We start from the raw sequence: 27128 nt of genomic DNA on the forward strand, positions 1-27128 counted from the left end.
GAGGCGTCTGTAATTTACATCATAGGTAGACCTCAACTATGGGAGACAAACTGAGAAAACAAAATCCTGAAAATCACATTGTCTGTTTTTTTATCATTTTATTTGCATATTATGGTGGAAAATAAGTATTTGGTCAGAAACAAACAATCAAGATTTCTGGCTCTCACAGACCTGTAACTTCTTCTTTAAGAGTCTCCTCTTTCCTCCACTCATTACCTGTAGTAATGGCACCTGTTTAAACTTGTTATCAGTATAAAAAGACACCTGTGCACACCCTCAAACAGTCTGACTCCAAACTCCACTATGGTGAAGACCAAAGAGCTGTCAAAGGACACCAGAAACAAAATTGTAGCCCTGCACCAGGCTGGGAAGACTGAATCTGCAATAGCCAACCAGCTTGGAGTGAAGAAATCAACAGTGGGAGCAATAATTAGAAAATGGAAGACATTCAAGACCACTGATAATCTCCCTCGATCTGGGGCTCCACGCAAAATCCCACCCCGTGGGGTCAGAATGATCACAAGAACGGTGAGCAAAAATCCCAGAACCACGCAGGGGGACCTAGTGAATGAACTGCAGAGAGCTGGGACCAATGTAACAAGGCCTACCATAAGTAACACACTACGCCACCATGGACTCAGATCCTGCAGTGCCAGACGTGTCCCACTGCTTAAGCCAGTACATGTCCGGGCCCGTCTGAAGTTTGCTAGAGAGCATTTGGATGATCCAGAGGAGTTTTGGGAGAATGTCCTATGGTCTGATGAAACCAAACTGGAACTGTTTGGTAGAAACACAACTTGTCATATTTGGAGGAAAAAGAATACTGAGTTGCATCCATCAAACACCATACCTACTGTAAAGCATGGTGGTGGAAACATCATGCTTTGGGGCTGTTTCTCTGCAAAGGGGCCAGGACGACTGATCCGGTTACATGAAAGAATGATTGGGGCCATGTATCGTGAGATTTTGAGTGCAAACCTCCTTCCATCAGCAAGGGCATTGAAGATGAAACGTGGCTGGGTCTTTCAACATGACAATGATCCAAAGCACACCGCCAGGGCAACGAAGGAGTGGCTTCGTAAGAAGCATTTCAAGGTCCTGGAGTGGCCTAGCCAGTCTCCAGATCTCAACCCTATAGAAAACCTTTGGAGGGAGTTGAAAGTCCGTGTTACCAAGCGAAAAGCCAAAAACATCACTGCTCTAGAGGAGATCTGCATGGAGTAATGGGACAACATACCAACAACAGTGTGTGGCAACCTTGTGAAGACTTACAGAAAACGTTTGACCTCTGTCATTGCCAACAAAGGATATATTACAAAGTATTGAGATTAAATTTTGTTTCTGACCAAATACTTATTTTCCACCATAATATGCAAATAAAATGATAAAAAAACAGACAATGTGATTTTCAGGATTTTGTTTTCTCAGTTTGTCTCCCATAGTTGAGGTCTACCTATGATGTAAATTACAGACGCCTCTCATCTTTTTAAGTGGTGGAACTTGCACTATTGCTGACTGACTAAATACTTTTTTGCCCCACTGTATATACACTCACCGGCCACTTTATTAGGTACACCATGCTAGTAACGGGTTGGACCCCCTTTTGCCTTCAGAACTGCCTCAATTCTTCGTGGCATAGATTCAACAAGGTGCTGGAAGCATTCCTCAGAGATTTTGGTCCATATTGACATGATGGCATCACACAGTTGCCGCAGATTTGTCGGCTGCACATCCCAAAGATGCTCCATACAAGGCAGGATGGATCCATGCTTTCATGTTGTTTACGCCAAATTCTGACCCTACCATCCGAATGTCGCAGCAGAAATCGAGACTCATCAGACCAAGCAACGTGCCTCAAAGTTCGACGCACTGTGCGTTCAGAGATGCTCTTAGGCCTACCTTGGTTGTAACGGGTGGCGATTTGAGTCACTGTTGCCTTTCTATCAGCTCGAACCAGTCTGCCCATTCTCCTCTGACCTCTGGCATCAACAAGGCATTTCCGCCCACAGAACTGCCGCTCACTGGATTTTTTTTCTTTTTCGGACCATTCTCTGTAAACCCTAGAGATGGTTGTGCGTGAAAATCCCAGTAGATCAGCAGTTTCTGAAATACTCAGACCAGCCCTTCTGGCACCAACAACCATGCCACGTTCAAAGGCACTCAAATCACCTTTCTTCCCCATACTGATGCTCGGTTTGAACTGCAGGAGATTGTCTTGACCATGTCTACATGCCTAAATGCACTGAGTTGCCGCCATGTGATTGGCTGATTAGAAATTAAGTGTTAACAAGAAGTTGGACAGGTGTACCTAATAAAGTGGCCGGTGAGTGTATATATCTCTGAACGCACAGTGCGTCGAACTTTGAGGCAGATGGGCTACAGCAGCAGAAGACCACACCGGGTACCACTCCTTTCAGCTAAGAACAGGAAACTGAGGCTACAATTTGTACAAGCTCATCGAAATTGGACAGTAGAAGATTGGAAAAACGTTGCTTGGTCTGATGAGTCTCGATTTCTGCTGCGACATTCGGATGGTAGGGTCAGAATTTGGCGTAAACAACATGAAAGCATGGATCCATCCTGCCTTGTATGGAGCATCTTTGGGATGTGCAGCCGACAAATCTGCGGCAACTGTGTGATGCCATCATGTCAATATGGACCAAAATCTCTGAGGAATGCTTCCAGCACCTTGTTGAATCTATGCCACGAAGAATTGAGGCAGTTCTGAAGGCAAAAGGGGGTCCAACCCGTTACTAGCATGGTGTACCTAATAAAGTGGCCGGTGAGTGTATATATATATGTCAGTGACTCACACACACACACATATATACAGTATATGTATATCTATATATAGATATATATATCTTTATATTGCATAGACATATAAATAGAAGAATAGCCGGTAATTCATTTGTCAGCTTCTGTTAAATCAATGCAGAAGCGTACAGGATAGAAGACATGGATTACATACAGTAAATCCATGCAGAATAGTTAGATATATACCGTAGATCTCAGTGACCAATATAATCAGTATAGTGCGTGTGCAAATTAGGGGACATGTATGTATTTAAAAAAAAAAATCTTTTCAGGGAAAAAAATAGCGTGAGCTCCCGCGCAATTTTCTGCGCCAGAGAGGGAAGCCAGTGACTGGGGGACCGATGTTTATAGCTTAGGAAGGGGTTAATACCCATGGATCTTCCCAGGCTATGAATCTCAGCCCGCAGCTGTATATTTAGCTTTTACTGGCTATTAAAATAGGGTGACCCCCCAAAAAAATGACGTGGGGTCCCCCTTTATTTAATAGCCAGAAAAGGCTATGCAGATAGCTGCGGGCTGAGATTCATAGCCTAGGATGAAACCATGGTTATTGCCCCCCCGGCTACAAACACCAGCACTCAGCCGCCCCAGAAATGGCGCATCTGTAAGATGCACTAACTCCGACACTTAGCCTCTCTCTTTCCACTGCCCTGTAGCGGTGGCAAGTGGGGTAATAGGGGGTTAATGTCACCTTTATATTGTAAGGTGACATTAAGCTGGCTTAGTAATGGAGAGATGTCAACACCTATCCATTGCTAATCCTATAGTAGTCAAAGGGTTAAATAAAGACACAGCCAGAATAAAGTATTTTAATTAAATAAAACACTGAACACAGTTTGACCATTTTATTGTTACAGCTAATCCATGCGACAACCTCAATCTCCTTTTATTAATTAAAAAAATAACAAACTAATATACCCATACCTGTCCGGCATACAATCAGTCCCACGCCGTAATCCATATCTGGGGTATATATAGTTTACAACCGGGAGCGGTGCTAATGCGACTGTCCTGGCTGTAAACTACTGTGGAATGACAGAGATGATGCCAGGCTTCAGAGACAAGCGCTGACGTCACTGAGTCTGCCTTCCCTGCCGGCCTGACCTGAGGTAAAAATCGCACAGCACTCGCATGGTGCGAGCCGTGTGCGAGTGCAGAGTGATTTTTTATCGCACCAATTGACTTCTATTGTGGGAAGAGGACGTCATCGTAAGAAGATGGGAGGCCCAGGACCGTGACGCCCATCGGAACAGAACAGAACCGGGACTGCCCCTGGGTGAGTATAATCTAACCTCTTTTCTCGTCTTTCACGATACATCGGGGGCTTATCTACAGCATTACAGAATGCTGTAGATAAGCCCCTGATGCCGGTGGGCTTAGCTCACCTTCGATTTTGGGGGTGACAGGTTCCCTTTAACATAGGAGGGGACAACTGTGGTATAACATAGAGAGCTTCCTGCTTTTAGTGAATGGAGCCAGGGAGCTGAGACAGCTCAGGAGGGCCAGAGAGCCCTAGAGCTCGGGGCAACACAGTGGGCCCTGCAATGTTGAAGCAAGCCGTCCAGGGCTAGTAGGCCAAAATGCAGCAGTGACAGCGGCAGAGAAAGAAGCAGTGACAGCGGTAGGAGAGCAAGAGCTACAGCAAGGGTCACAGCAGGACAGTAACGCAGGTCGCTCACAAAAATATGGCAGCTTGCTACTTGGGCAGACACCCTCATGTCTGTAGCGAAACGGACAGGGGAACTCCTAAGAGTAGTCAAGCCGGACAGGGAGGACGCTGCGGTACAGTGCGGGACAGGACATTCCGGATATGAAGTGAAGGACATAGGAAAAAGCACAGGGAAAGCGAAGAATATAAACTGTGTGGAATCTTATGTTGATGCTGCAAAAGACATGGATGTGCTGAGAGAAGAAACCAGTAAAGTTATCTGTTTAAAGTTGAACGTGAACTCTGTCTCTATTTGTGCAACAACTCCAGTGGAAGAACTTCGGCTGCTCATATGGGACCCTGACGGTGCAGATGATGTAGCTGAAGGTACGCTAAAAAGGGGACATTGTGTGTATAAGGCGCTCCCTCACAATAGCACCACATGAAGACCCCCCCACAGGCCGCCCCGGAGAACGAGCATATCATTAACTCAAAACTGAAAATAAAGATTAAACAATAACCACAAGACAGACTTCATCAACACAGGTATCATTTTAATCAGTATAAGGGCGCCGACCTGACACTCTAGGTTACTGTGCACAATCCTGCTGACAGGTTCCCTTTAATAGTAATATTATAGTGCAAAAAAAAAAAAAAAAGAAAAAGAATAAAATATGAATCCATATTACTGAAGTGCAACATGATCTATTTTAGTTGACTTTCAGAAAAACACTAAAAAAATACAAACAACTTATGCTGCCCCAAATTATATTCTCATTCATGACGGGCTACTCACCATACAGTCATGCATGATTTTATTCCAGTCCTCCCCAGTTACTATCCTGAAGAGGACAGTTATAGCTTTTCCTGCTGTGGAGAAGTTTGCATGCCTGTAACAGACCAAATAAATTAACACTGTATCAGTTTCACTTCTGTAGAACTCAGTTTTTCAAGTTGTCCTCAGGTTCATACAGTATCTGTGTTGGACGCTCCATTTCAGATATCACAACCATGATAGTAATCTTACTCCATAATCAATCCATCAGTTCATTTTGTGCATCCCGTTCATGAAATAATTTTTTTATGCTCCTAATTTAGAATAACGGAAGTCATAACACTGGTGTGAACCCAGCCTTACATGTCCAAACTGTATCCTTTTTCACTGTGATCCCTACCAAAGCTGCCAATACCTGTTCTCAGTGTCAGAGTAAAGATGGTTGTTGAATCATGATTTGATGAGAACATTAAGCAGGGTCTCCCAATCTTTGGATGAGTGGGATCCAAGCAGCCGGACCCCTAAGGATCATACTTTTATGACATTTCACAAAATGTTTTTGTTGCGCAATCCCTTTAAAGAGAACCTGAAAAGGTATATGCATACAAGGTGCAAATGTCTTTTTCAGGAGGATTCCACCAGGTACTCGCCTGAAAAACCGCTGCAAAACAACATTGCCGTGCACATATTCAATCTTTTGCTAACAATTTTAACTGCTCCAGGGTTTGGAAATTGTGAAGCGGTTAAAAGAAGTGGCATGTTTTTTCTTCAGGCGGCATTCACCACGAAGCCACTCACTAGCTATGACAACCAAACCACCAGGGAAGCCTGGCAACCTTCTGTCATCTAGGAAAACCCCAGCCGCTATGCTGGTTTCTTAAAGACACCGTGTACACATACCCTTACCAGTTAAAAAGTGACGAGATTTTGCTCCCATCACATCTCTTGCTGTTTTATTCTTAAACCCATGACATGGTTCCAGGGATATGGGCCTTTTTATTCAAAGTTACTTTTTATGTTCATTATGAAAAGGGCATGTCTCACATGGTAATAATGCAGAGCAGCAAGAAGACACGCAATCAAAGAATCATGTGAGCCACTTCTCGTTGATAAAGACCATAAGGCTATGTGCCCATGTTGCAGAAATGCTGCAGAAATCTCCACAGCATTTCCGCAACTCCCTGCCACGGGTAAAATGCATGCGGAATTCAAATGCGTTTTCTCGCAAAACACAAGCGTTTTGCAAGCGTTCTTTTTTGTAGCATCGCTTGGAAAAATGATTGACAGGTTGGTCACGCCTGTCAAGCATAGTGCTTGACAAGTGTGACCAACTTTTTACTATTGATGCTTCCTATGCAGCATCAATAGTAAAAAATAGAATGTTAAAAATAATTAAAAAAAATTAAAAAATATGGTTATTCTCACCTTCCAATGGCCCCCGATCTCCTTAGTGGTACTCCCGGTACGTTCCGCTCCCAGGGATGCTTTGCGTGAAGGACCTTTGTGACGTCACGGTCGCGTGACCGCGACGTTATCCCAGGTCCTTCGCGCAATGCATCACTGGGAACGGAAGCTGCCGCGTGCACCGCTGAGAGGTGGGAGGACTCCAGGGCCTCCAGACCCTGGGTACCATCTGCACATGAAGCGCTCACTTTACGCATGGTGGGCATAGCTACATGCGTAAAGTGAGCGTTTCAATGCAATCCTATCGCCGTGACTCTGCAGAAATAATGAACATGCTGCGGATATTACCGATATGCCATTCCGCAGTGGGAAAATCTGCAGCATGTTGAATCCCATAGGATTGCATGGGAATGCAGGTTTTAAGTATTTCCACTGCAGCAAAAACTCGGCAGAAACGCATAAAAAACGCAACGTGGGCACATAGCCTAAAAATTAGCACTAAATAAAAAGGCCCATATCTCTGGAACTGTATCATGGGTTTAAAACAAAACAAAACAGAATACTCAGTGGATCAGAAGGAATAGAATAAAAGCAAAAACTGTTGACCTGGTGACAGTTCCTGTTTAAATTACCATTGACTTTGCAATCCGGATTTTTTCAGGTGGAAAATTGCCAGTGCATTACACTACTAACACATAGGAAAATATATTTTTTTTGAAAATCATTCACAATGGATTTTATACTTTGCAATGTATAAAGTTTAATCTGAGGCAAATAACACAGTAATGTCCATGACAAATCCATATGTAACACTTGCTGATTTTACCATGGATTTGTCAGAGTTTTTCCAATGAACTTATGGCCCATGTGGTTGTACCCTCACTTCTTAAAGGAAATCTATCAGCAGGTTTTTGCTACCTCATCTGAAAGCAGCCTGATGTAGGGAAAGCGTAGCTGAATCCAATGATGTCGGACTTAATTTACTGGGTGCAGCCATCAATCAGAGCTTTTAGATCTAGCAATGCAGCAAAGCTGAGGAAGCTAACCCCGCCCACACCAGGCTCTGTATGTACAATGTCAATAGACAATCAGGTGCCTATCACAGGATGGGGCGTGCACTGATGGGGCGTGCAGCAATCATAAGTTCCTATTGGTAAAACAATCATTGCAAGCTAACAAAACCATGGAGCTTGATAAGAGGAATTTCTGAAATCTATGTTTTAACCCCTACCCCATGCTGTCTTCAGATTACATAACAAAAACCTGCTGACATATTCCCTTTAAGTTCGACTGACACAGATTATTTAAACTTTCAGTGCAGTGTGACACATCAGATTTCAGCGCAGGGATGTTTTCTAGTATTAGTATAGCATACAAGACACATTGTGAGAGTACTGCTTACATACCGATTGATGTTTTCACCATATTTCACGGTTCCGAAAAGAACAACTCCAGCAAAAGCATAGCAAAGAAGCAACAAGAACATTCCCACGATAATAAAGAAACTCTTGTACATGCTGACAACAACAGTCAGCAACAGCATCTTCAGTGTGACCTAGAAGACAAGGGTATAAGACCAATGGGGCAGGTTTATTAACACTGTCTTAGCTTTAGTCAGATCCGAATTAGAACTGGTGCCACCAAGGAAATCTGCATTTAGTCCTCATTTGTTGTGACCTATGCACGCTGCATCTGAAACACGTCAGAATTTTTACGCTTTGTGCGCTATTTTGTGGATTATATGAGATTTAAGTGAAGTCAAGATTTTAACCCCTTCTTGGTAAGGCAATTTTCCATTTCTGTGCCTTCATTTTCTCCTTTTTTCTCCAAATCCATAATGTTTTAATTTTTCATGTGATATAGACATTTGTGCACTTGTTTTTTGTGTGGAATGAATGGCACCACTCATTTTAACATTTGATGTAGTGGAAAACACAAAAGGATTCCAACTATGTGGAATTGGGCAAAAAATTGCAATTCCACAATTGTATTTTTAATTTTTTTTTTAATAGTATTCATTGTTTGGTAAAAATTACTTGTGAAAAACATTCTCTCAGTCAGTACGATTACAGTGATGCCAAACTTGTATAGTTAAAACAATTAGGAAATTCTGAAAAAAATATGTTGTTTGTGTTACCATTTTCCACGAACCATAATGTTTTTAATTTTTGGAGCTGTATAAAGGCTTGTTTTTTACATGGTACGCTGATACCATTCTGAGGTAGATACGTTTTTATTGCTTCTTATTGCACTTTAACATGGAGTGACAATCAACAGCAATTCTGGCATTTAGATTTATTTTTTTCAAAGATCTAACTTGTATGGACACACCCATTCTATGTATTTTTTTATTCAACGAGGGTAACTCAAACTTTTAAATATTTCACTTTTTTATTTTTAAAAAAATGCATTTTTTTACTTTTTTTAATCTCCTTAGAGGACCAGAACCTGCGATCATCTGATTGCTCATTTTATATACTGCAATACTGTAGTAAAGTAAAAACGATGGTGTATGAACGGTAGCTACAAGCTGGTTTTCATAGGATCATTGTCACAACATGCATGGAGGTATTCAGCAGACTTCTGTGTGTTATGGGAACTTCTCAGGACTTTAGAGGAGGGGGGCGGATGGGAGCGTGCTTTAAATGATGATGTCAAAGATGGACAGCAGCATTTAGATGGTTAACAGCAGCGGGCAGATCTTGACTACACCCGTGATTTTAGAGGTGGAGCCTGGCTTTGTATCACAGTCATTATTTTCTGGCAATAATTCAAGCTCTGTTTTTGTACCTGCATTAAAGAAAAGAAGTCGGAATATGACATAATAGTAGATCATATGTTGGGAAGAGGTTAACGGATGCTGTACCGTTCTCCTACTTTGCTATACGTACTGCACTACATCTCTGCATATCAGTGTCTGTTGAATCCAGCAAGCTATTTGGGTAATTTATCACAGTGGCTTGTACTGTTGATAAATGTGTCACATTTTAAGGTGCTTTAGTCTAACATTATTTCACCTCCACACATGGACCTGTAGAAGCACGCAAGTGCGAAACGGCCCGTCGTCTGTCTTTGTCTTCACCGCTCCCTCTCCACACTTATGCCCTAACCCATACCGCACCTGTATGTGAAGTTTCATCGTGATGGATTAAACTTTTTTTTTCATGTTAGAAGCAAAAGGGTGAGTGCTGCTCTTTTTTCTCTATTCATTTATTGCATTTTGGATGTGTTGCCACCCTGTGTCTAGCACCACCCGAGCTTCCGAAATCAGTATTTAACCCCTGGATGCCGATACTCCCTGATAGCAGCAGTGGTTTATGGAAATTCAAGTGTGTTCTGTGCCAACCAACTCTTTTTCTCATATATATTGATTATTGTACAAAAAATTCCCTCAACCACAGGGAAAATTATTTTGTATTCTTAATTTATATAAGTGCTATGCAGGAGCCATATAATGGCTCAGCTAATTCCAGGGTCCCAGTAAGTACAAGTAGACCGCCATATTGTTGTTCTTAATACGTCACTGTGCATGTCTAGTTTCTAAAATAATACTGAATGGATATAGGTGGTGACAAATCAAGGAGGGTGGTGACGGCCATTCCATAGATATACTTTCTAATACACAAGCGCACAGAGCTTGAAACCTGGAGGCAGCGCCATCATAGTTTATTTTTAGATGGGACCTGGGGAGAGTAGTTGATCATCCCATCCCTTTGCTATTGGATAGTGAGAACTTGTAAAGGATTCCCCTCTTTTTTCCTACATTAAGAGGGTAAAAAGAATTTGCCTAATGGCTATGGAAATTAAGTAGGGTAGGGTAGTGGGGGGAAAATCAAGCACAATGATAGGGGGAGGGACATTTTAATCATTGTAATTGGCCGTACATGCCTATTGGAGATGGGTAGCAAGATGTAGTTGACTAAGCCTTGCAGCCTGCCTCAACTAGGCATATACGGCTGAATATAATGCATGACAGAGCACACTGTGTGACACGGATGTGTCAGAGGCTGCAGACCATTGCACTGCATCTGTCTGCAGAAGGTCTTGGTTGTTTTATTTGCAGACTAGTGGCCACCTCCCCCGGTGCTAATGACCACACTTAGACCTGGGTGTTTACAACTCCCTACTTCCTGTTGGGAAGTGCAGGTGTTATTTCCATTCCTCACTTGTGAAGGCTTGGAGCTACAGCAGTCGGCTAACTTCCTTTCTGGTGTTGGGAGGATATCTGGTGTTTTCTTCTCTGATTTTGCTCAAAGATAAGTGTTCCCCCTTGTTTGTCTATCCCAGTTGTCTGTAGTGTAGGGGGGATTGACTAGCGCTCATCCTCTCCTTCTCTATGCAGGGCTTACCACTAGGGTCTGGCAGGGCTTACATATCCTGCTTGGTGATAGGTGCGGCACCTATTTAGGGTCTAAAGGCAGACAGGGTTACATTAGTTCTGCCTTGGGGTCTCTACTCCTTGCTTCCCTAGCATTGGGTTCCCATTCCCCTTATCCCTTTGTGTTGCACTTAGTCTGTCTTACACCTTGCATGACACTGTGACTCCATCTGCATCATTATAATCAATTGACCCGTTTTGTAGTGGTTCAGACGTAATCACTGACTGAGCCACTGACCATAGTAGTAAATGCTAGGTGAACTCAGCCTTAGCTGTTCCCCTCCTGTCCTACTCCCTCTTTGCTCCTGACTAGCTGTTATAAATCTTGCAAAATCACCAGCCCTTACCGTCAGCAGTTTTCAGAGAAGGTTAAGGGTATGTGTACACAATCAGTAAATGCTGCATACTTGTACAGCATCCAACCCGCAGTAGGCCAAATGTTACAGTATAGTGGATGGGATTTCAAGAAATCTCATGTTCACTATGCGTCCACAGACATCTGTGGATCACCCGCGGACACTGACATGCGGCGCGTCTCTCCAGACAGCAGCATGTCAATTTGTCTTGCAGAGACGCTGGTCTTCACAAGAGAAATTTCACCCAGAGAATGTATTGAACGTAGTGAATCCGCACGATTCACTTACGTTCAATAGACAGCAGCGCTTTGGATGAAGCGAACATGTGATGTGTCCAAAGTGCTGCCACTTCCGGATCGTGTGCACATACCCTAACTAGTCACAGCTCTCATTGATCAAATGCCCTGCTATCTCTATGTATAAATACAGAGATAGCAGTGTACAGAGAAAACGCTCACTGGCCTATAACAGAATTTATGCTGAACTTTCTTGTTCTCCTTGAGTGACAGTCTTGCCAGAAACAAGGAAGCAAGAGAGCCTGGAAAGCTATGTGCAACTCAAGAGACAATTTAAGAATAACCCTTTAAGCGTATATTTGTTGCCTCTGAATTCCCTAAAAGGTTCTGTTGTTTTGATCTTTATATGTATTAATATATGTGAAATATTAATAAATGTGATAACGTATTTAGATTAAGGTGATATTATTGCACTGATTATGCTTTAGCTTTCCTTTGTTACATAGACTTATTACTGATTATTGTTCAAATGTTTATATTCGCATGGTACTTAGTGTCTGTTCACATTAGGTTTCAGAAGCTGTTGTCTGAAGGACCACTACATATGGGATTTTATTGTGACAAGTAATGGTGTATAGAGCATTGCTGCTTTCACAATCCTTTATGTTTCATTATGGTCATGTTCCTATATGTGCAGTGCTGGCCAAATCTGTAATAAGCAGAATATAACTAATAAGATGTAATGGGTAAGATAGTAAAATATAACAAAGTTACTTACATGCTTTCCACATATGGAGAAAAATCTAAAGACGATTATACAGGCGCCCATCATATAAGTGTATTCATTCTGCAATAGAACAGTGCACATTTACAAAATATTTTTCTTAGGCAGAACACAACTTATATATGACTTTACGATCGGAAGCAAGATTGCATTCTCGTTATGAATGACTTTACACATGTAGCTTATAGGATAATGTAATCACTACTTACAGCTCATCAGTATTAACTGGATGTACTCAATGAAATGTAATTTCTGTCTATTCATGGCCTTTGAAGTACTAGAGGTATCTGTAAACTAATAAAAGACTATATGGACCATAAGATGCTAGGACACAGTGAATTAACAAAGAATATATTTTTAAATGGTGCATTTGAAGTCGATCTGTCACCAAAAGTCCAAGATACAAACTGCCTACGTTATAAAAAAATCTTTTAAATCTGATGAGGCTGATATACTTACTTTACTAACTTATGTCATTATGGGTACATAATCTTTTCTGAACTGTTTCTTGCTATAACTAAGTACAGCAGCCTCATCAGGTCTAAATAATTTATTTAAAGGTGTTCTCTAGTCACGATTAATTGAGAAACTATCTTTTGGATAGGTCATCAATATTTGACCAGTGGGGGACTGACACTCGGCACTCCCACTGATCATAGTAACATAGTAACATAGTTATTAAGGTTAAGGGAAGACTTTAAGTCCATCTAGTTCAACCCATAGCCTAACCTAACATGCCCTAACATGTTGATCCAGAGGAAGGCAAAAAAAACACATGTGGCAAAGACTAAGCTCCACATTGGGGAAAAAAATTCTCCGACTCCACATACGGCAATCAGACTAGTTCCCTGGATCAACACCCTATCAAGGAATCTAGTGTATGTACCCTGTAACATTATACTTCTCTAGAAAGGCATCCAGTCCCCTCTTAAATTTAAGTAATGAATCACTCATTACAACATCATACGGCAGAGAGTTCCATAGTCTCACTGCTCTTACAGTAAAGAATCCGCGTCTGTTATTATGCTTAAACCATCTTTCCTCCAGACGTAGAGGATGCTCCCTTGTCCCTGTCTCAGGTCTATGATTAAAAAGATCATCAGAATGGTCTTTGTACTGTCCCCTCATATATTTATACATTAAGATAAGATCACCCCTTAGTCTTCGTTTTTCCAAACTAAACAGCCCCAAGTGTAATAACCTATCTTGGTATTGCAGACCCCCCAGTCCTCTAATAACCTTGGTCGCTCTTCTCTGCACCCGCTCTAGTTCACTTATGTCTTTCTTATACACCGGAGACCAGAACTGTACACAGTATTCTAAGTGTGGTCGCACAAGTGACTTGTATAGAGGTAAAATGATGTTCTCCTCATGAGCATCTATGCCTCTTTTAATGCATCCCATTATTTTATTTGCCTTTGTAGCAGCTGCCTGACACTGGCCACTAAATATGAGTTTGTCATCCACCCATACTCCTAGGTCTTTTTCATTGACGGTTTTGCCCAGAGTTTTAGAATTACGCACATAGTTATACATCTTATTACATCTACCCAAGTGCATGACCTTACATTTATCCCCATTAAAGCTCATTTGCCATTTATCAGCCCAAGCTTCTAGTTTACATAAATCATCCTGTAATATAAAATTGTCCTCCTCTGTATTGATTACCCTGCAGAGTTTAGTGTCGTCTGCAAATATTGAAATTCTACTCTGTATGCCCCCTACAAGGTCATTAATAAATATGTTAAAAAGAAGAGGGCCCAATATTGACCCCTGTGGTACCTCACTGCTAACCGCGACCCAGTCCGAGTGCGCTCCATTAATAACCACCCTTTGTTTCCTATCCCTGAGCCAGCTCTCAACACACTTACACGTATTTTCCCCTATCCCCATTATTCTGATTTTATGTATCAACCTTTTGTGTGACACCGTTTCAAAAGCTTTTGAAAAGTCCATATACACTACATCCACTGGGTTCCCTTGGTCCAGTCCGGAACTCACCTCTTCATAGAAACTGATCAGATTTATCTGACAGGAACGGTACCTAGTAAACCCATGCTGACATTGGGCCATGAGGCCACTCCCCCCAGACACTCCAGCATAGCATCTCTTAGAATACCCTCCAGGATTTTACCCGCAGTAGAGGTTAAGCTTCCTGGCCTATAATTTCCGAGTTCAGTTTTTGTCCCCTTTTTGAATATTGGCACCACATTTGCTATACGCCAGTCCTGTGGTACAGACCCTGTTATTATGGAGTCTTTAACCCCTTCCTGACATCAGACGTACTATCCCGTCGAGGTGGGGTGGGCCCGTATGACCGCCGACGGGATAGTACGTCATCACCGATCAGCGGCGCTCACGGGGGGAGCGCGGCCGATCGCGGCCGGGTGTCAGCTGCATATCGCAGCTGACATCCGGCACTATGTGCCAGGAGCGGTCATGGACCGCCCCCGGCACATTAACCCCCGGCACACCGCGATCAAACATGATCGCAGTGTACCGGCGGTATAGGGAAGCATCGCGCAGGGAGGGGGCTCCCTGCGGGCTTCCCTGAGACCCCCGGAGCAACGCGATGTGATCGCGTTGCTGCGAGGGTCTCCTACCTCCTTCCTGGCTGCAGGTCCCGGATCCAAGATGGCCGCGGCATCCGGGTCCTGCAGGGAAGGAGGTGGCTTACCGAGTGTCTGCTCAGAGCAGACACTTGGTAAGCCTGCAGCCCTGCACAGCAGATCGTCGATCTGGCAGAGTGCTGTGCACACTGCCAGATCAATGATCTGTGATGTCCCCCCCTGGGACAAAGTAAAAAAGTAAAAAAAAATTTTTTCCACATGTGTTAAAAAAAAAAAAAAAAAAAATCCTAAATAAATAATAATAAAAAAATATATATTATTCCCATAAATACATTTCTTTATCTAAATAAAAAAAACAAAACAATAAAAGTACACATATTTAGTATCGCCGCGTCCGTAACGACCCAACCTATAAAACTGCCCCACTAGTTAACCCCTTCAGTAAACACCGTAAGAAAAAAAAAAAAAAACGAGGCAAAAAACAACGCTTTATTACCATACCGCCGAACAAAAAGTGGAATAACACACGATCAAAAAGACTGATATAAATATCCATGGTACCGCTGAAAACGTCATCTTGTCCCGCAAAAAACAAGCCGCCATACAGCATCATCAGCAAAAAAATAAAAAAGTTATAGTCCTGAGAATAAAGCGATACCAAAATAATTATTTTTTCTATATTTTAGTTTTTATCGTATAAAAGCGCCAAAACATAAAAAAATGATATAAATGAGATATCGCTGTAATCGTACTGACCCGACGAATAAAACTGCTTTATCAATTTTACCAAACGCGGAACGGTATAAACGCCTCTCCCAAAAGAAATTCATGAATAGCAGGTTTTTGGTCATTCTGCCTCACAAAAATCGGAATAAAAAGCGATCAAAAACGGTCACGTGTCCGAAAATGTTACCAATAAAAACGTCAACTCGTCCCGCAAAAAACAAGACCTCACATGACTCTGTGGAGCAAAATGTGGAAAAATTATAGGTCTCAAAATGTGGAGACGCAAAAACTTTTTTGCTATAAAAAGCGTCGCTGGTTTCACACTTGCGTTTTTGTCTGCAGCGTTTTTTGCACAAAAAAACGCATGCGTTTTTTCCCTATATTTAACATTGAAAACGCATGCGTTTTTTTTGTACGCGTTTGGTCGCGTTTTCAAACGCATGCGGTTTTTTTCTGCATGCGTTCATTTTCAGAAATACAACCTGCAGTATTTTCTTGCGTTTTTAAGCACATGCGTTTGTTTGCGTTAAAAACGCATGCATTTTTATCGAAAAAAAACAGAAAACACACTGAAAAGCCACCCACCACCATCAAGGTGATAAAGGGATCCAAACCCTAACCCTAACTCTACCCCTAACCTCACCCCTAACTGTTTAATGAACATTTTCTGACAGTCATAGTGCCACGTATTTCAGTGCCACGTATTTCAGTGCCACGTATTTCAGTGCCACGTATTTCAGTGCCATGTATTTCAGTGCCACGTATCACGTATTTCAGTGCCACGTGTTTCAGTGCCACGTATTTCAGTGCCACGTATCACGTATTTCAGTGCCACATATTTTAGTACCACGTATTTCAGTGCCACGTATTTCAGTGCCACGTATTTCAGTGCCACGTATTTCAGTGCCACGTATTTCAGTGCCACGTATTTCAGTGCCACGTATCACATATTTCAGTGCCACGTGTTTCAGTGCCACGTATTTAAGTGCCACGTATCACATATTTCAGTGCCACGTATTTAAGTGCCACGTATTTAAGTGCCACGTATTTAAGTGCCACGTATTTCAGTGCCACGTATTTCAGTGCCACGTATTTCAGTGCCACGTATTTCAGTGCCACGTATTTCAGTGCCACGTATCACATATTTCAGTGCCACGTATTTAAGTGCCACGTATTTAAGTGCCACGTATTTAAGTGCCACGTGTTTCAGTGCCACGTATTTAAGTGCCACGTATCACATATTTCAGTGCCACGTATTTAAGTGCCACGTATTTAAGTGCCACGTATTTAAGTGCCACGTATTTCAGTGCCACGTATTTCAGTGCCACGTATTTCAGTGCCACGTATCACATATTTCAGTGCCATGTATTTAAGTGCCACGTATTTAAGTGCCACGTATTTCAGTGCCACGTATTTCAGTGCCACGTGTTTCAGTGCCACGTATTTAAGTGCCACGTATCACGTATTTCAGTGCCACGTATTTCAGTGCCACGTATTTCAGTGCCACGTATTTCAGTGCCACGTATTTCAGTGCCACGTATTTCAGTCACGTTTAGGGTTAGGGTTAGGGGTAGGGTTAGGGTTAGGGCTAGGGTTGGAGGTAAAGTTAGGGTTGGGGCTAAAGTTAGGGTTGGGGCTAAAGTTAGGGTTAGGGTTTGGATTACATTTACGTTTGGATTAGGGTTGGGATTAGAATTATGGGTGTGTCAGGGCTAGGGGTGTGGTTAGGGTTACCGTTGGGATTAGGGTTAGGGGTGTGTTTGGGTTAGGGTTTCAGGTAGAATTGGGGAGTTTCCACTGTCCAGGCACATCAGGGGCTCTCCAAGCGCGACATGGCGTCCAATCTCAATTCCAGCCAATTCTGCGTTGAAAAAGTAAAACAGTGCTCCTTCCCTTCCGAGCTCTCCCGTGCGCACAAAAAGGGGTTTACCCCAACATATGTGTTATCAGCGTACTCGGGACAAATTGAACAACAACTTCTGGGGTCCAAGTTCTCTTGTTATCCTTAGGAAAATAAAAATTTGGGGGGCTAAAAATCATTTTTGTGGGAAAAAAAAGATGTTTTATTTTCACGGCTCTGCGTTATAAACTGTAGTGAAACACTTGGGGGTTCAAAGTTCTCACAACACATCTAGATAAGTTCCTTGGGAGGTCTAGTTTCCAATATGGGGTCACTTGTGGGGGGTTTGTACTGTTTGGGTACATCAGGGGCTCTGCAAATGCAACGTGACGCCTGCAGACCAATCCATTTAAGGCTGCATTCCAAATGGCGCTCCTTCCCTTCCGAGCTCTGTCATGCGCCCAAACAGTGGTTCCCCCCCACATATGGGGTATCAGCGTACTCAGGACAAATTGGAAAACAAATTTTGGGGTCCAATTTATTCTGTTACCCTTGTAAAAATACAAAGCTGGGTGCTAAAAAATCATTTTTGAGAAAAAAAATTAAAATTATTTTCACGGCTCTGCGTTATAATCTGTAGTGAAACACTTGGGGGTTCAAAGCTCTCAAAACACATCTAGATAAGTTCCTTAGGGGGTCTACTTTCCAAAATGGTGTCACTTGTAGGGAGTTTCAATGTTTAGGCACATCAGGGGCTCTCCAAACGCAACATGGCGTCCCATCTCAATTCCAGTCAATTTTGCATTGAAAAGTCAAATGGCGCTCCTTCCCTTCCAAGCTCTGCCATGCGCCCAAACAATGGTTTACACCCACATATGGGGTATCAGCGTACTCAGGACAAATTGGCCAACATTTTTTGGGGTCCAATTTCTTCTCTTACCCTTGGGAAAATAAAAAATTGGGGGCGAAAAGATCATTTTTGTGAAAAAATATGATTTTTTATTTTTACGGCTCTGCATTATAAACTTCTGTGAAGCACTTGGTGGGTCAAAGTGCTCACCACACATCTAGATAAGTTCCTTACGGGGTCTACTTTCCAAAATGGTGTCACTTGTAGGGAGTTTCAATGTTTAGGCACATCAGGGGCTCTCCAAACGCAACATGGCGTCCCATCTCAATTCCAGTCAATTTTGCATTGAAAAGTCAAATGGCGCTCCTTCCCTTCCAAGCTCTGCCATGCGCCCAAACAATGGTTTACACCCACATATGGGGTATCATCGTACTCAGGACAAATTGCACAACATTTTTTGGGGTCCAATTTCTTCTCTTACCCTTGGGAAAATAAAAAATTGGGGGCAAAAAGATCATTTTTGTGAAAAAATATGATTTTTTATTTTTACGGCTCTGCATTATAAACTTCTGTGAAGCACTTGGTGGGTCAAAGTGCTCACCACACATCTAGATAAGTTCCTTAGGGGGTCTACTTTCCAAAATGGTGTCACTTGTAGGGAGTTTCAATGTTTAGGCACATCAGGGGCTCTCCAAACGCAACATGGCGTCCCATCTCAATTCCAGTCAATTTTGCATTGAAAAGTCAAATGGCGCTCCTTCCCTTCCAAGCTCTGCCATGCGCCCAAACAATGGTTTACACCCACATATGGGGTATCATCGTACTCAGGACAAATTGCACAACATTTTTTGGGGTCCAATTTCTTCTCTTACCCTTGGGAAAATAAAAAATTGGGGGCAAAAAGATCATTTTTGTGAAAAAATATGATTTTTTATTTTTACGGCTCTGCATTATAAACTTCTGTGAAGCACTTGGTGGGTCAAAGTGCTCACCACACATCTAGATAAGTTCCTTAGGGGGTCTACTTTCCAAAATGGTGTCACTTGTAGGGAGTTTCAATGTTTAGGCACATCAGGGTCTCTCCAAACGCAACATGGCGTCCCATCTCAATTCCAGTCAATTTTGCATTGAAAAGTCAAATGGCGCTCCTTCCCTTCCAAGCTCTGCCATGCGCCCAAACAATGGTTTACACCCACATATGGGGTATCATCGTACTCAGGACAAATTGCACAACATTTTTTGGGGTCCAATTTCTTCTCTTACCCTTGGGAAAATAAAAAATTGGGGGCGAAAAGATCATTTTTGTGAAAAAATATGATTTTTTATTTTTACGGCTCTGCATTATAAACTTCTGTGAAGCACTTGGTGGGTCAAAGTGCTCACCACACATCAAGATAAGTTCCTTAGGGGGTCTACTTTCCAAAATGGTGTCACTTGTAGGGGGTTTCAGTGTTTAGGCACATCAGGGGCTCTCCAAACGCAACATGGCGTCCCATCTCAATTCCAGTCAATTTTGCATTGAAAAGTCAAATGGCGCTCCTTTCCTTCCGAGCTCTGCCATACGCCCAAACAGTGGTTTACCCCCACATATGGGGTATCAGCGTACTCAGGACAAATTGTACAACAACTTTGGGGGTCCATTTTCTCCTGTTACCCTTGGTAAAATAAAACAAATTGGAGCTGAAATAAATTTTGTGTGAAAAAAAGTTAAATGTTCATTTTTATTTAAACATTCCAAAAATTCCTGTGAAACACCTGAAGGGTTAATAAACTTCTTGAATGTGGTTTTGAGCACCTTGAGGGGTGCAGTTTTTAGAATGGTGTCACACTTGAGTATTTTCTATCATATAGACCCCTCAAAATGACTTCAAATGAGATGTGGTCCCTAAAAAAAAATGGTGCTGTAAAAATGAGAAATTGCTGGTCAACTTTTAACCCTTATAACTCCGTCACAAAAAAAAATTTTGGTTCCAAAATTGTACTGATGTAAAGTAGACATGTGGGAAATGTTACTTATTAAGTATTTTGCATGACATATGTCTGTGATTTAAGGGCATAAAAATTCAAAGTTGGAAAATTGCAAAATTTTCAAAATTTTCGCCAAATTTCCATTTTTTTCACAAATAAACGCAAGTTATATCGAATAAATTTTACCACTAACATGAAGTACAATATGTCACGAGAAAACAGTGTCAGAATCGCCAAGATCCGTCAAAGCGTTCCAGAGTTATAGCCTCATAAAGGGACAGTGGTCAGAATTGTAAAAATTGACCCGGTCATTAACGTGCAAACCACCCTTGGGGGTGAAGGGGTTAAAGATTAAAAATAATGGTCTATCAATGACTGTACTTAATTCCTGCAGTACTCGGGGGTGTATCCCATCCGGCCCGGAGATTTGTCAATTTTAGTAATTTCTAGATGCTGCCGTACTTCCTGCTGGGTTAAGCAGGTGACATTTAATGGGGAATTTTTGTTATCACTGATCATGTTGTCTGCCATGGAATTTTCTTGTGTGAATACTGATGAAAAAAAGTCATTTATCATATTGGCTTTTTCCTCATCCTTATCCACCATTTCATCCAGACTATTTTAAGGGGGCCAACACTATCATTTTTTAGTTTCTTACAATTTACTATTTACTTGATTTGCTTTTTACAGAATTCATTTAATTTTCTGTATTTATTTAATGCCTTAATTTCTCATACACTTTATGCAGTTAATAGCACTCTGTGTCTGTACTGCTACATACTTAGGCAGTTAACTGGTTCATGCAGCTTTACATGAACACCCGAGCCTTACACTATGGCTGGTCCAAATAACTAAAGCAATTGTTACCATCCACCTCTCGTGTCTCCCCTTTTCCTCATAGGTTGTAAGCTTGCGAGCAGGGCCCTCATTCCTCCTGGTATCTGTTTTGAACTGTGATTTCTGTTATGCTGTAATGTCTATTGTCTGTACAAGTCCCCTCTATAAGTTGTAAAGCGCTGCGGAATATGTTGGCGCTATATAAATAAAAATTATTATTATTATTATTATTATTATTATTAATGCCTCATCACTACCTACTTCCTTTAATTCTCTAAATGCTTTCTTTTTGTCCCTTATTGCGCCCCTTACAGCTCTATTTAGCCATATTGGTTTCCTCCTATTTCTAGTGTGTTTATTCCCATACGGTATATGCTGTGCACAGGTCCTATCCAGGATGCTAACAAGCGTCTCCCATTTTTTTTGTGTATTTTTATGTCTCAGGATATCGTCCCAGTTAATTGCACCAAGATAATTTCTCATCCGTTGGAAATTTGCCCTCCTGAAGTTTAGTGTCCGTGTACCCAGATCAGATGTTATTACCATAGTTCCAGTGGTGGCTACATGTAAAAATGAAGTTAATACAGTGGAGACCTATCTTTTTTTTCTTTGGTCACCATTAGTGAAGAGTCAGTGTACTCGTTGCTCGGGTTTTTCCAAGCACGCTCTGGTGGTCTCCGAGTATTTGTGACTGCTCGGAGATTTAGCTTTTGTTGACACAGCTGCATGATTTACATCTGCTAACCAGCCCTAGTACATGTGGGGGTTGCCTGGTTGCTAGGGAATCCCCACAAGTATTCAGCCTGTCTATCAGCTGTAAATCATACAGCTGTGTCAACAAAAACTAAATCTCCGAGCAGTCACAAATACTCAGAGACCACCTGAGCGTGCTCGGAAAAACCCAAGCAGCGAATAAAGTCGCTCATCACTAGTCACCATATTCTGATACTCATAATTTTCTTCTGCAGATGGAGTTGTAGGAGGGCTTGGTTCTTTGCAGTAGAGTTGTATTGCTACCATTTATGAGTACATATGACTTTTCTCTTTATCTCTTTGTTTGGTACTTGGCATAAATACAAAAATATAAAATATCAATCTGTAATTGTTTTTAAGCTCATCTTTTCCAGTGTTCACTATGCAGAATAATTGACTTGTTAACGGTTTTATGCAGGTCGATATACCGTAATTATTGTGTTTCCCAATTTATACTTTGTTTATGCTTTAATACAAATCTACAATTAAATCACTTTAAATAAAATTGGCATTTTTGCATAACAAGCTGCAGCTGCTTATTGGTAGTATTTGGGGTTATATACAATGTTTTTTCACTTTTTTTTGTGGACCAGATGAACAAAAGCAGCAATTATGACATATAGCTTCAGAATTTTTTACGGTATTCACAGTGCAGGATAAATAATATATGGTTTTATACAATGGGTCATTACAAACGCTGACATACCAAAAATGTATCCTTGTTTGCATTTTATTATTTTTTTTACATATTAACAATTTTTATCATTAAAACTTTGATTTTATACTGCTAGTCTGTCTTTTGGTTAATTATGTACCACAATACATCATACTTGTATCAAATTCGGGCCCTTCTTCTGATTTTCTGTGTGCCCCTTCCCTCTCCTCCCTCATCCGACTTACATTAACGCCTCCCCTTTTTTTGCTTTGTTTCATTGTACTAACCTTGCAGGGATACTGATGCTATATGCCATTGCTTTCTTTCGTGTAGACTTTGACATGATATCTATAAAGTACTGAAGTTGTCCATGTAATTCTACTTTAGGTTATATTGATAAAGCAGAATACAATATTTGAAAAAGAAAACAAGGATTTTACTTTTTTTATTACATTTTTTATTTCCACTTAAAACCTTTTTTTTTTTTTTTTTACTTTTGTACTGTTTTTACAATACTTATTAGTCTCACAAAGGAACCTTAACATGCAATCCTTTTACCGCATTAATACACTGTACTAGTAATGTAGTGCAAGGCCTAGCCTGTCAGTGTTTGACTAAGGGCTCATTTCCACTGGCGAGGAAAACGGACGAGTGCAATCCGATAAAAAATCGGATTGCACTCGGACCAATGTTATTCAATAGGTGTCTTTTCATTTGCGATTTTTTTCTCAGCCGAAATCGGACTGAGAAAAAAAATCTCAGCATGCTGCGATTTGCTGCGAGTCTCGGACGAGACTCGCCAATGCAAGTCAATGGGTGCGAGAAAAAAAATCGCACAGCACTCGCACCATGCGAGTTCTGTCCGATTTTTACGCACCGGTGTCCTTTGAAAAGCCGGTAATTCAGCGCGGTGTACAGTAAAATCACACTGACAGGTTAGAATAGAGTAGATATATACACATAGAATAGGTATATATACATATATATATGTCAGTGTGACACCTATATATGTATATTTATATTTAATGCAGCGCAAGATAGCATTAAAGCCGCTAATTCAATTGCCGGCTTTTCATTTCTCCTTCCCAAACCCGACAGGATATGAGACATGGTTTACATACAGTAAACCATGTCATATCCCCCTTTTTTTTGCATATTCCACACTACTAATGTTAGTAGTGTGTATGTGCAAAATTTTGGTGCTGTAGCTATTAAATTTAAGGGTTAAATCGCGGAAAAAATTGGCGTGGGCTCCTGCGCAATTTTCTCCGCCAGAGTGGTAAAGCCAGTGACTGAGGGCAGATATTAATAGCCAGGAGAGGGTCCATGGTTATTGGCCCCCCCTGGCTACAAACATCTGCCCTCAGCCACCCCAGAAAAGGCACATCTGGAAGATGCGCCTATTCTGGCACTTGGCCACTCTCTTCCCACTCCCGTGTAGCGGTGGGATATGGGGTAATGAAGGGTTAATGTCACCTTGCTATTGGAAGGTGACATTAAGCCAGATTAATAATGGAGAAGCGTCAATTATGACACCTATCCATTATTAATCCAATTGTATGAAAGGGTTAAAAAAACACACACACATGATTAAAAAGTATTTTAATGAAATAAACACACAGGTTGTTTTAATATTTTATTGCTCTCTCAATCCATGTGATGACCCTCGCTTGGAAAAATAATAAACCAACAATATACATACCTTCAGATGACCTGTCACGTCACATGAGGTAATCCATCTGAAGGGGTTAAAATATTTTACAAGCAGGAGCCCTGCTAATGCAGCTGTGCTCGTGCTTGTAATCCCCGGGGAATGAAGGAAATGTAGGTCAATGACCTATAGTTACCTTCAGTCGCGGTGATGCGCCCCCTGGTGGATGTCCTCATGAACAGCAGCCTGGGAACTTTTTCCCACGCTCGAGGTCATATGAGGACAACCAGCAGGGGGCGCATCACCGCAATTGAATTAGCGGCTTTAATGCTATCTTGCGCTGCATGACATATATATATGTATATATACCTATTCTATGTGTATATATCTACTCTATTCTAACCTGTCAGCGTGATTTTACTGTACACAGCACTGATTTGCCGGCTTTTCAAAAGACACCGGTACGTAAAAATCGGACAGCAATACGGATGTCATACGGATGTCATACGGATGTTGCGATTAAAAAAATCGCATGACACTCGCATGACACTCGCATGACAATCGCACGATTTTCCTCCGTTTTTTCGGTCCGTTAATCGGACCGTTTTGTCTCTCGCATGTGGAAATGAGCCCTTATAGTCAGGCTATTAGACCAGACCTCTAGATCATTGTTAGGCCTCTGGTTGCTGTACGGGATGACAGAGGGAGGGATGACAAGATGTTTGTGGCAAGGGATTAATATTTAAGTAAAACCAAAAGAAGAGCATCTTACCAGTAAGGCAAAATGAAGAATAACCCAAATAACACCCAGGGATGTTACAAGCAAGTCGTAACGATTTCTCCTGCTTTGCCAAAATCCAGCTGGAGACATAGCTGTTATTTTCATTGTAACCTTTACAAGACAAATCATTTAATTAATAAATGGGCAATTTTTCAGAATTTCAGCTGTAGAAGGAATTCAGTGAACTTGCCAGATGTAAAAATTTCAGTTGGTGCTGTACATGCATACATTTCAATTCACATTCACATGTCAAATACTGTATATAACGTGTTGCATGCAGACTACCATGTGTATTATTTATTAACACAGATTTTTTTTAGTGCTTTACATCACACAGTGCATCTGTGGTAGGGTATTTACACTGAAAATAGTTTCATGGTTTCAAAAGAAAACACTTTTCTGTGTTCTGTGAAGATCTGCAATTTTCAGCCATTCAAGTCAAAGAAATATCCACATATAGGGGTGTAATGATCGTGGATGCAGAGGTTATGACCGGGCCCGTGTGGGTGAGGTTCCGCCTACACCAGTGCAAACTTCAACTGGATGTACTGGATGTCCTTGGACGCACATTCAGCTGAAGTATATTGAGGCGCAGAGAACCGCTGCTGTAATACATGCTACTGGCAAATGAGAGGACAGCAGCTGACGTTGGCATACACATGACTGGGAGCACATGGCAGTGGCTCCCATCACTTGCACGCTGAAGTTAGCTGCTAGCTTCCGAAGAGAGTGCCGCGGGGGAGGGGAGGAAGTTGAGTAGAATATTTTTTTCCCCTATGCATTAGGGAATAGCGGCAGAATAGAGTACATACATAGCAGGAAGGGGAACATACATATCAGGAAGGGGGATATATATACCAAGAGAAGGGATATACAGTTGTGGCCAAAAGTATTGACACCCCTGCAATTCTGTCAGATAATACTCAGTTTCTTCCTGAAAATGATTGCAATCACAAATTCTTTGGTATTATCTTCATTTCATTTGTGTTAAATGAAAAAACACAAAAGAGAATGAAGCAAAAAGCAAAACATTGATCATTTCACACAAAACTCCAAAAATGGGCCAGACAAAAGTATTGGCACCCTCAGCCTAATACTTGGTTGCACAACCTTTAGCCAAAATAACTGTGACCAACCGCTTCCGGTAACCATCAATGAGTTTCTTACAATGCTCTGCTGGTATTTTAGACCATTCTTCTTTGGCAAGCTGCTCCAGGTCCCTGATATTTGAAGGGTACCTTCTCCAAACTGCCATTTTTAGATCTCTCCACAGGTGTTCTATGGGATTCATGTCTGGACTCACTGTTGGCCACCTTAGAAGTCTCCAGTGCTTTCTCTCAAAACCATTTTCTAGTGCTTTTTGAAGTGTGTTTTGGGTCATTGTCCTGCTGGAAGACCAATGACCTCTGAGGGAAACCCAGCTTTCTCACACTGGGCCCTACATTATGCTGCAAAATTTGTTGATAGTCTTCAGACTTCATAATGCCATGCACACGGTCAAGCAGTCCAGTGCCAGAGGCAGCAAAGCAACCGCAAAACATCAAGGAACCTCTGCCATGTTTGACTGTAGGGACCGTGTCCTTTTCTTTGAATGCCTCTTTTTTTCTCCTGTAAACTCTATGTTGATGCCTTTGCCCAAAAAGCTCTACTTTTGTGTCATCTGACCAGAGAACATTCTTCCAAAATGTTTTAGGCTTTTTCAGGTAAGTTTTGGCAAACTCCAGCCTGGCTTTTTTATGTCTCGGGGTAAGAAGTGGGGTCTTTCTGGGTCTCCTACCATACAGTCCCTTTTCATTCAGACACCGATGGACAGTACGGGTTGACACTGTTGTACCCTCGGAACTTGTACTTGTTTGGATGTTAGTCGAGGTTCTTTATCCAACATCCGCACAATCTTGCGTTGAAATCTCTTGTCAATTTTTCTTTTCCGTCCACATCTAGGGAGGTTAGCCACAGTGCCATGGGCTTTAAACTTCTTGATGACACTGCGCACGGTAGACACGGGAACATTCAGGTCTTTGGAGATAGACTTGTAGCCTTGAGATTGCTCATGCTTCCTCACAATTTGGTTGACAGTTCTTTGGTCTTCTTTCTTTTCT

General features: G+C 41.7%; 1 protein-coding gene across 4 annotated transcripts in view; it reads right to left on the minus strand.

The window, feature by feature from the left end:
- NALCN (sodium leak channel, non-selective) overlaps positions 1–27128 on the minus strand; it is a 930735-nt gene that overhangs the window by 43895 nt on the left and 859712 nt on the right. For all 4 annotated transcript variants that reach the window (XM_077297076.1, XM_077297075.1, XM_077297074.1 and 1 more), the window contains 4 exons: positions 25021–25140; positions 12393–12461; positions 8051–8199; positions 5262–5355 (listed from right to left, as the gene is read on the minus strand). In XM_077297076.1, the coding sequence (XP_077153191.1) occupies positions 5262–5355; positions 8051–8199; positions 12393–12461; positions 25021–25140 (432 nt within the window). The remainder of the gene's footprint in view (positions 1–5261; positions 5356–8050; positions 8200–12392; positions 12462–25020; positions 25141–27128) is intronic.

The sequence above is a fragment of the Ranitomeya variabilis genome, chromosome 3 (genome assembly GCF_051348905.1).
Source record: "Ranitomeya variabilis isolate aRanVar5 chromosome 3, aRanVar5.hap1, whole genome shotgun sequence".
In the NCBI taxonomy this organism is placed as follows: Eukaryota; Metazoa; Chordata; class Amphibia; order Anura; family Dendrobatidae; genus Ranitomeya; species Ranitomeya variabilis.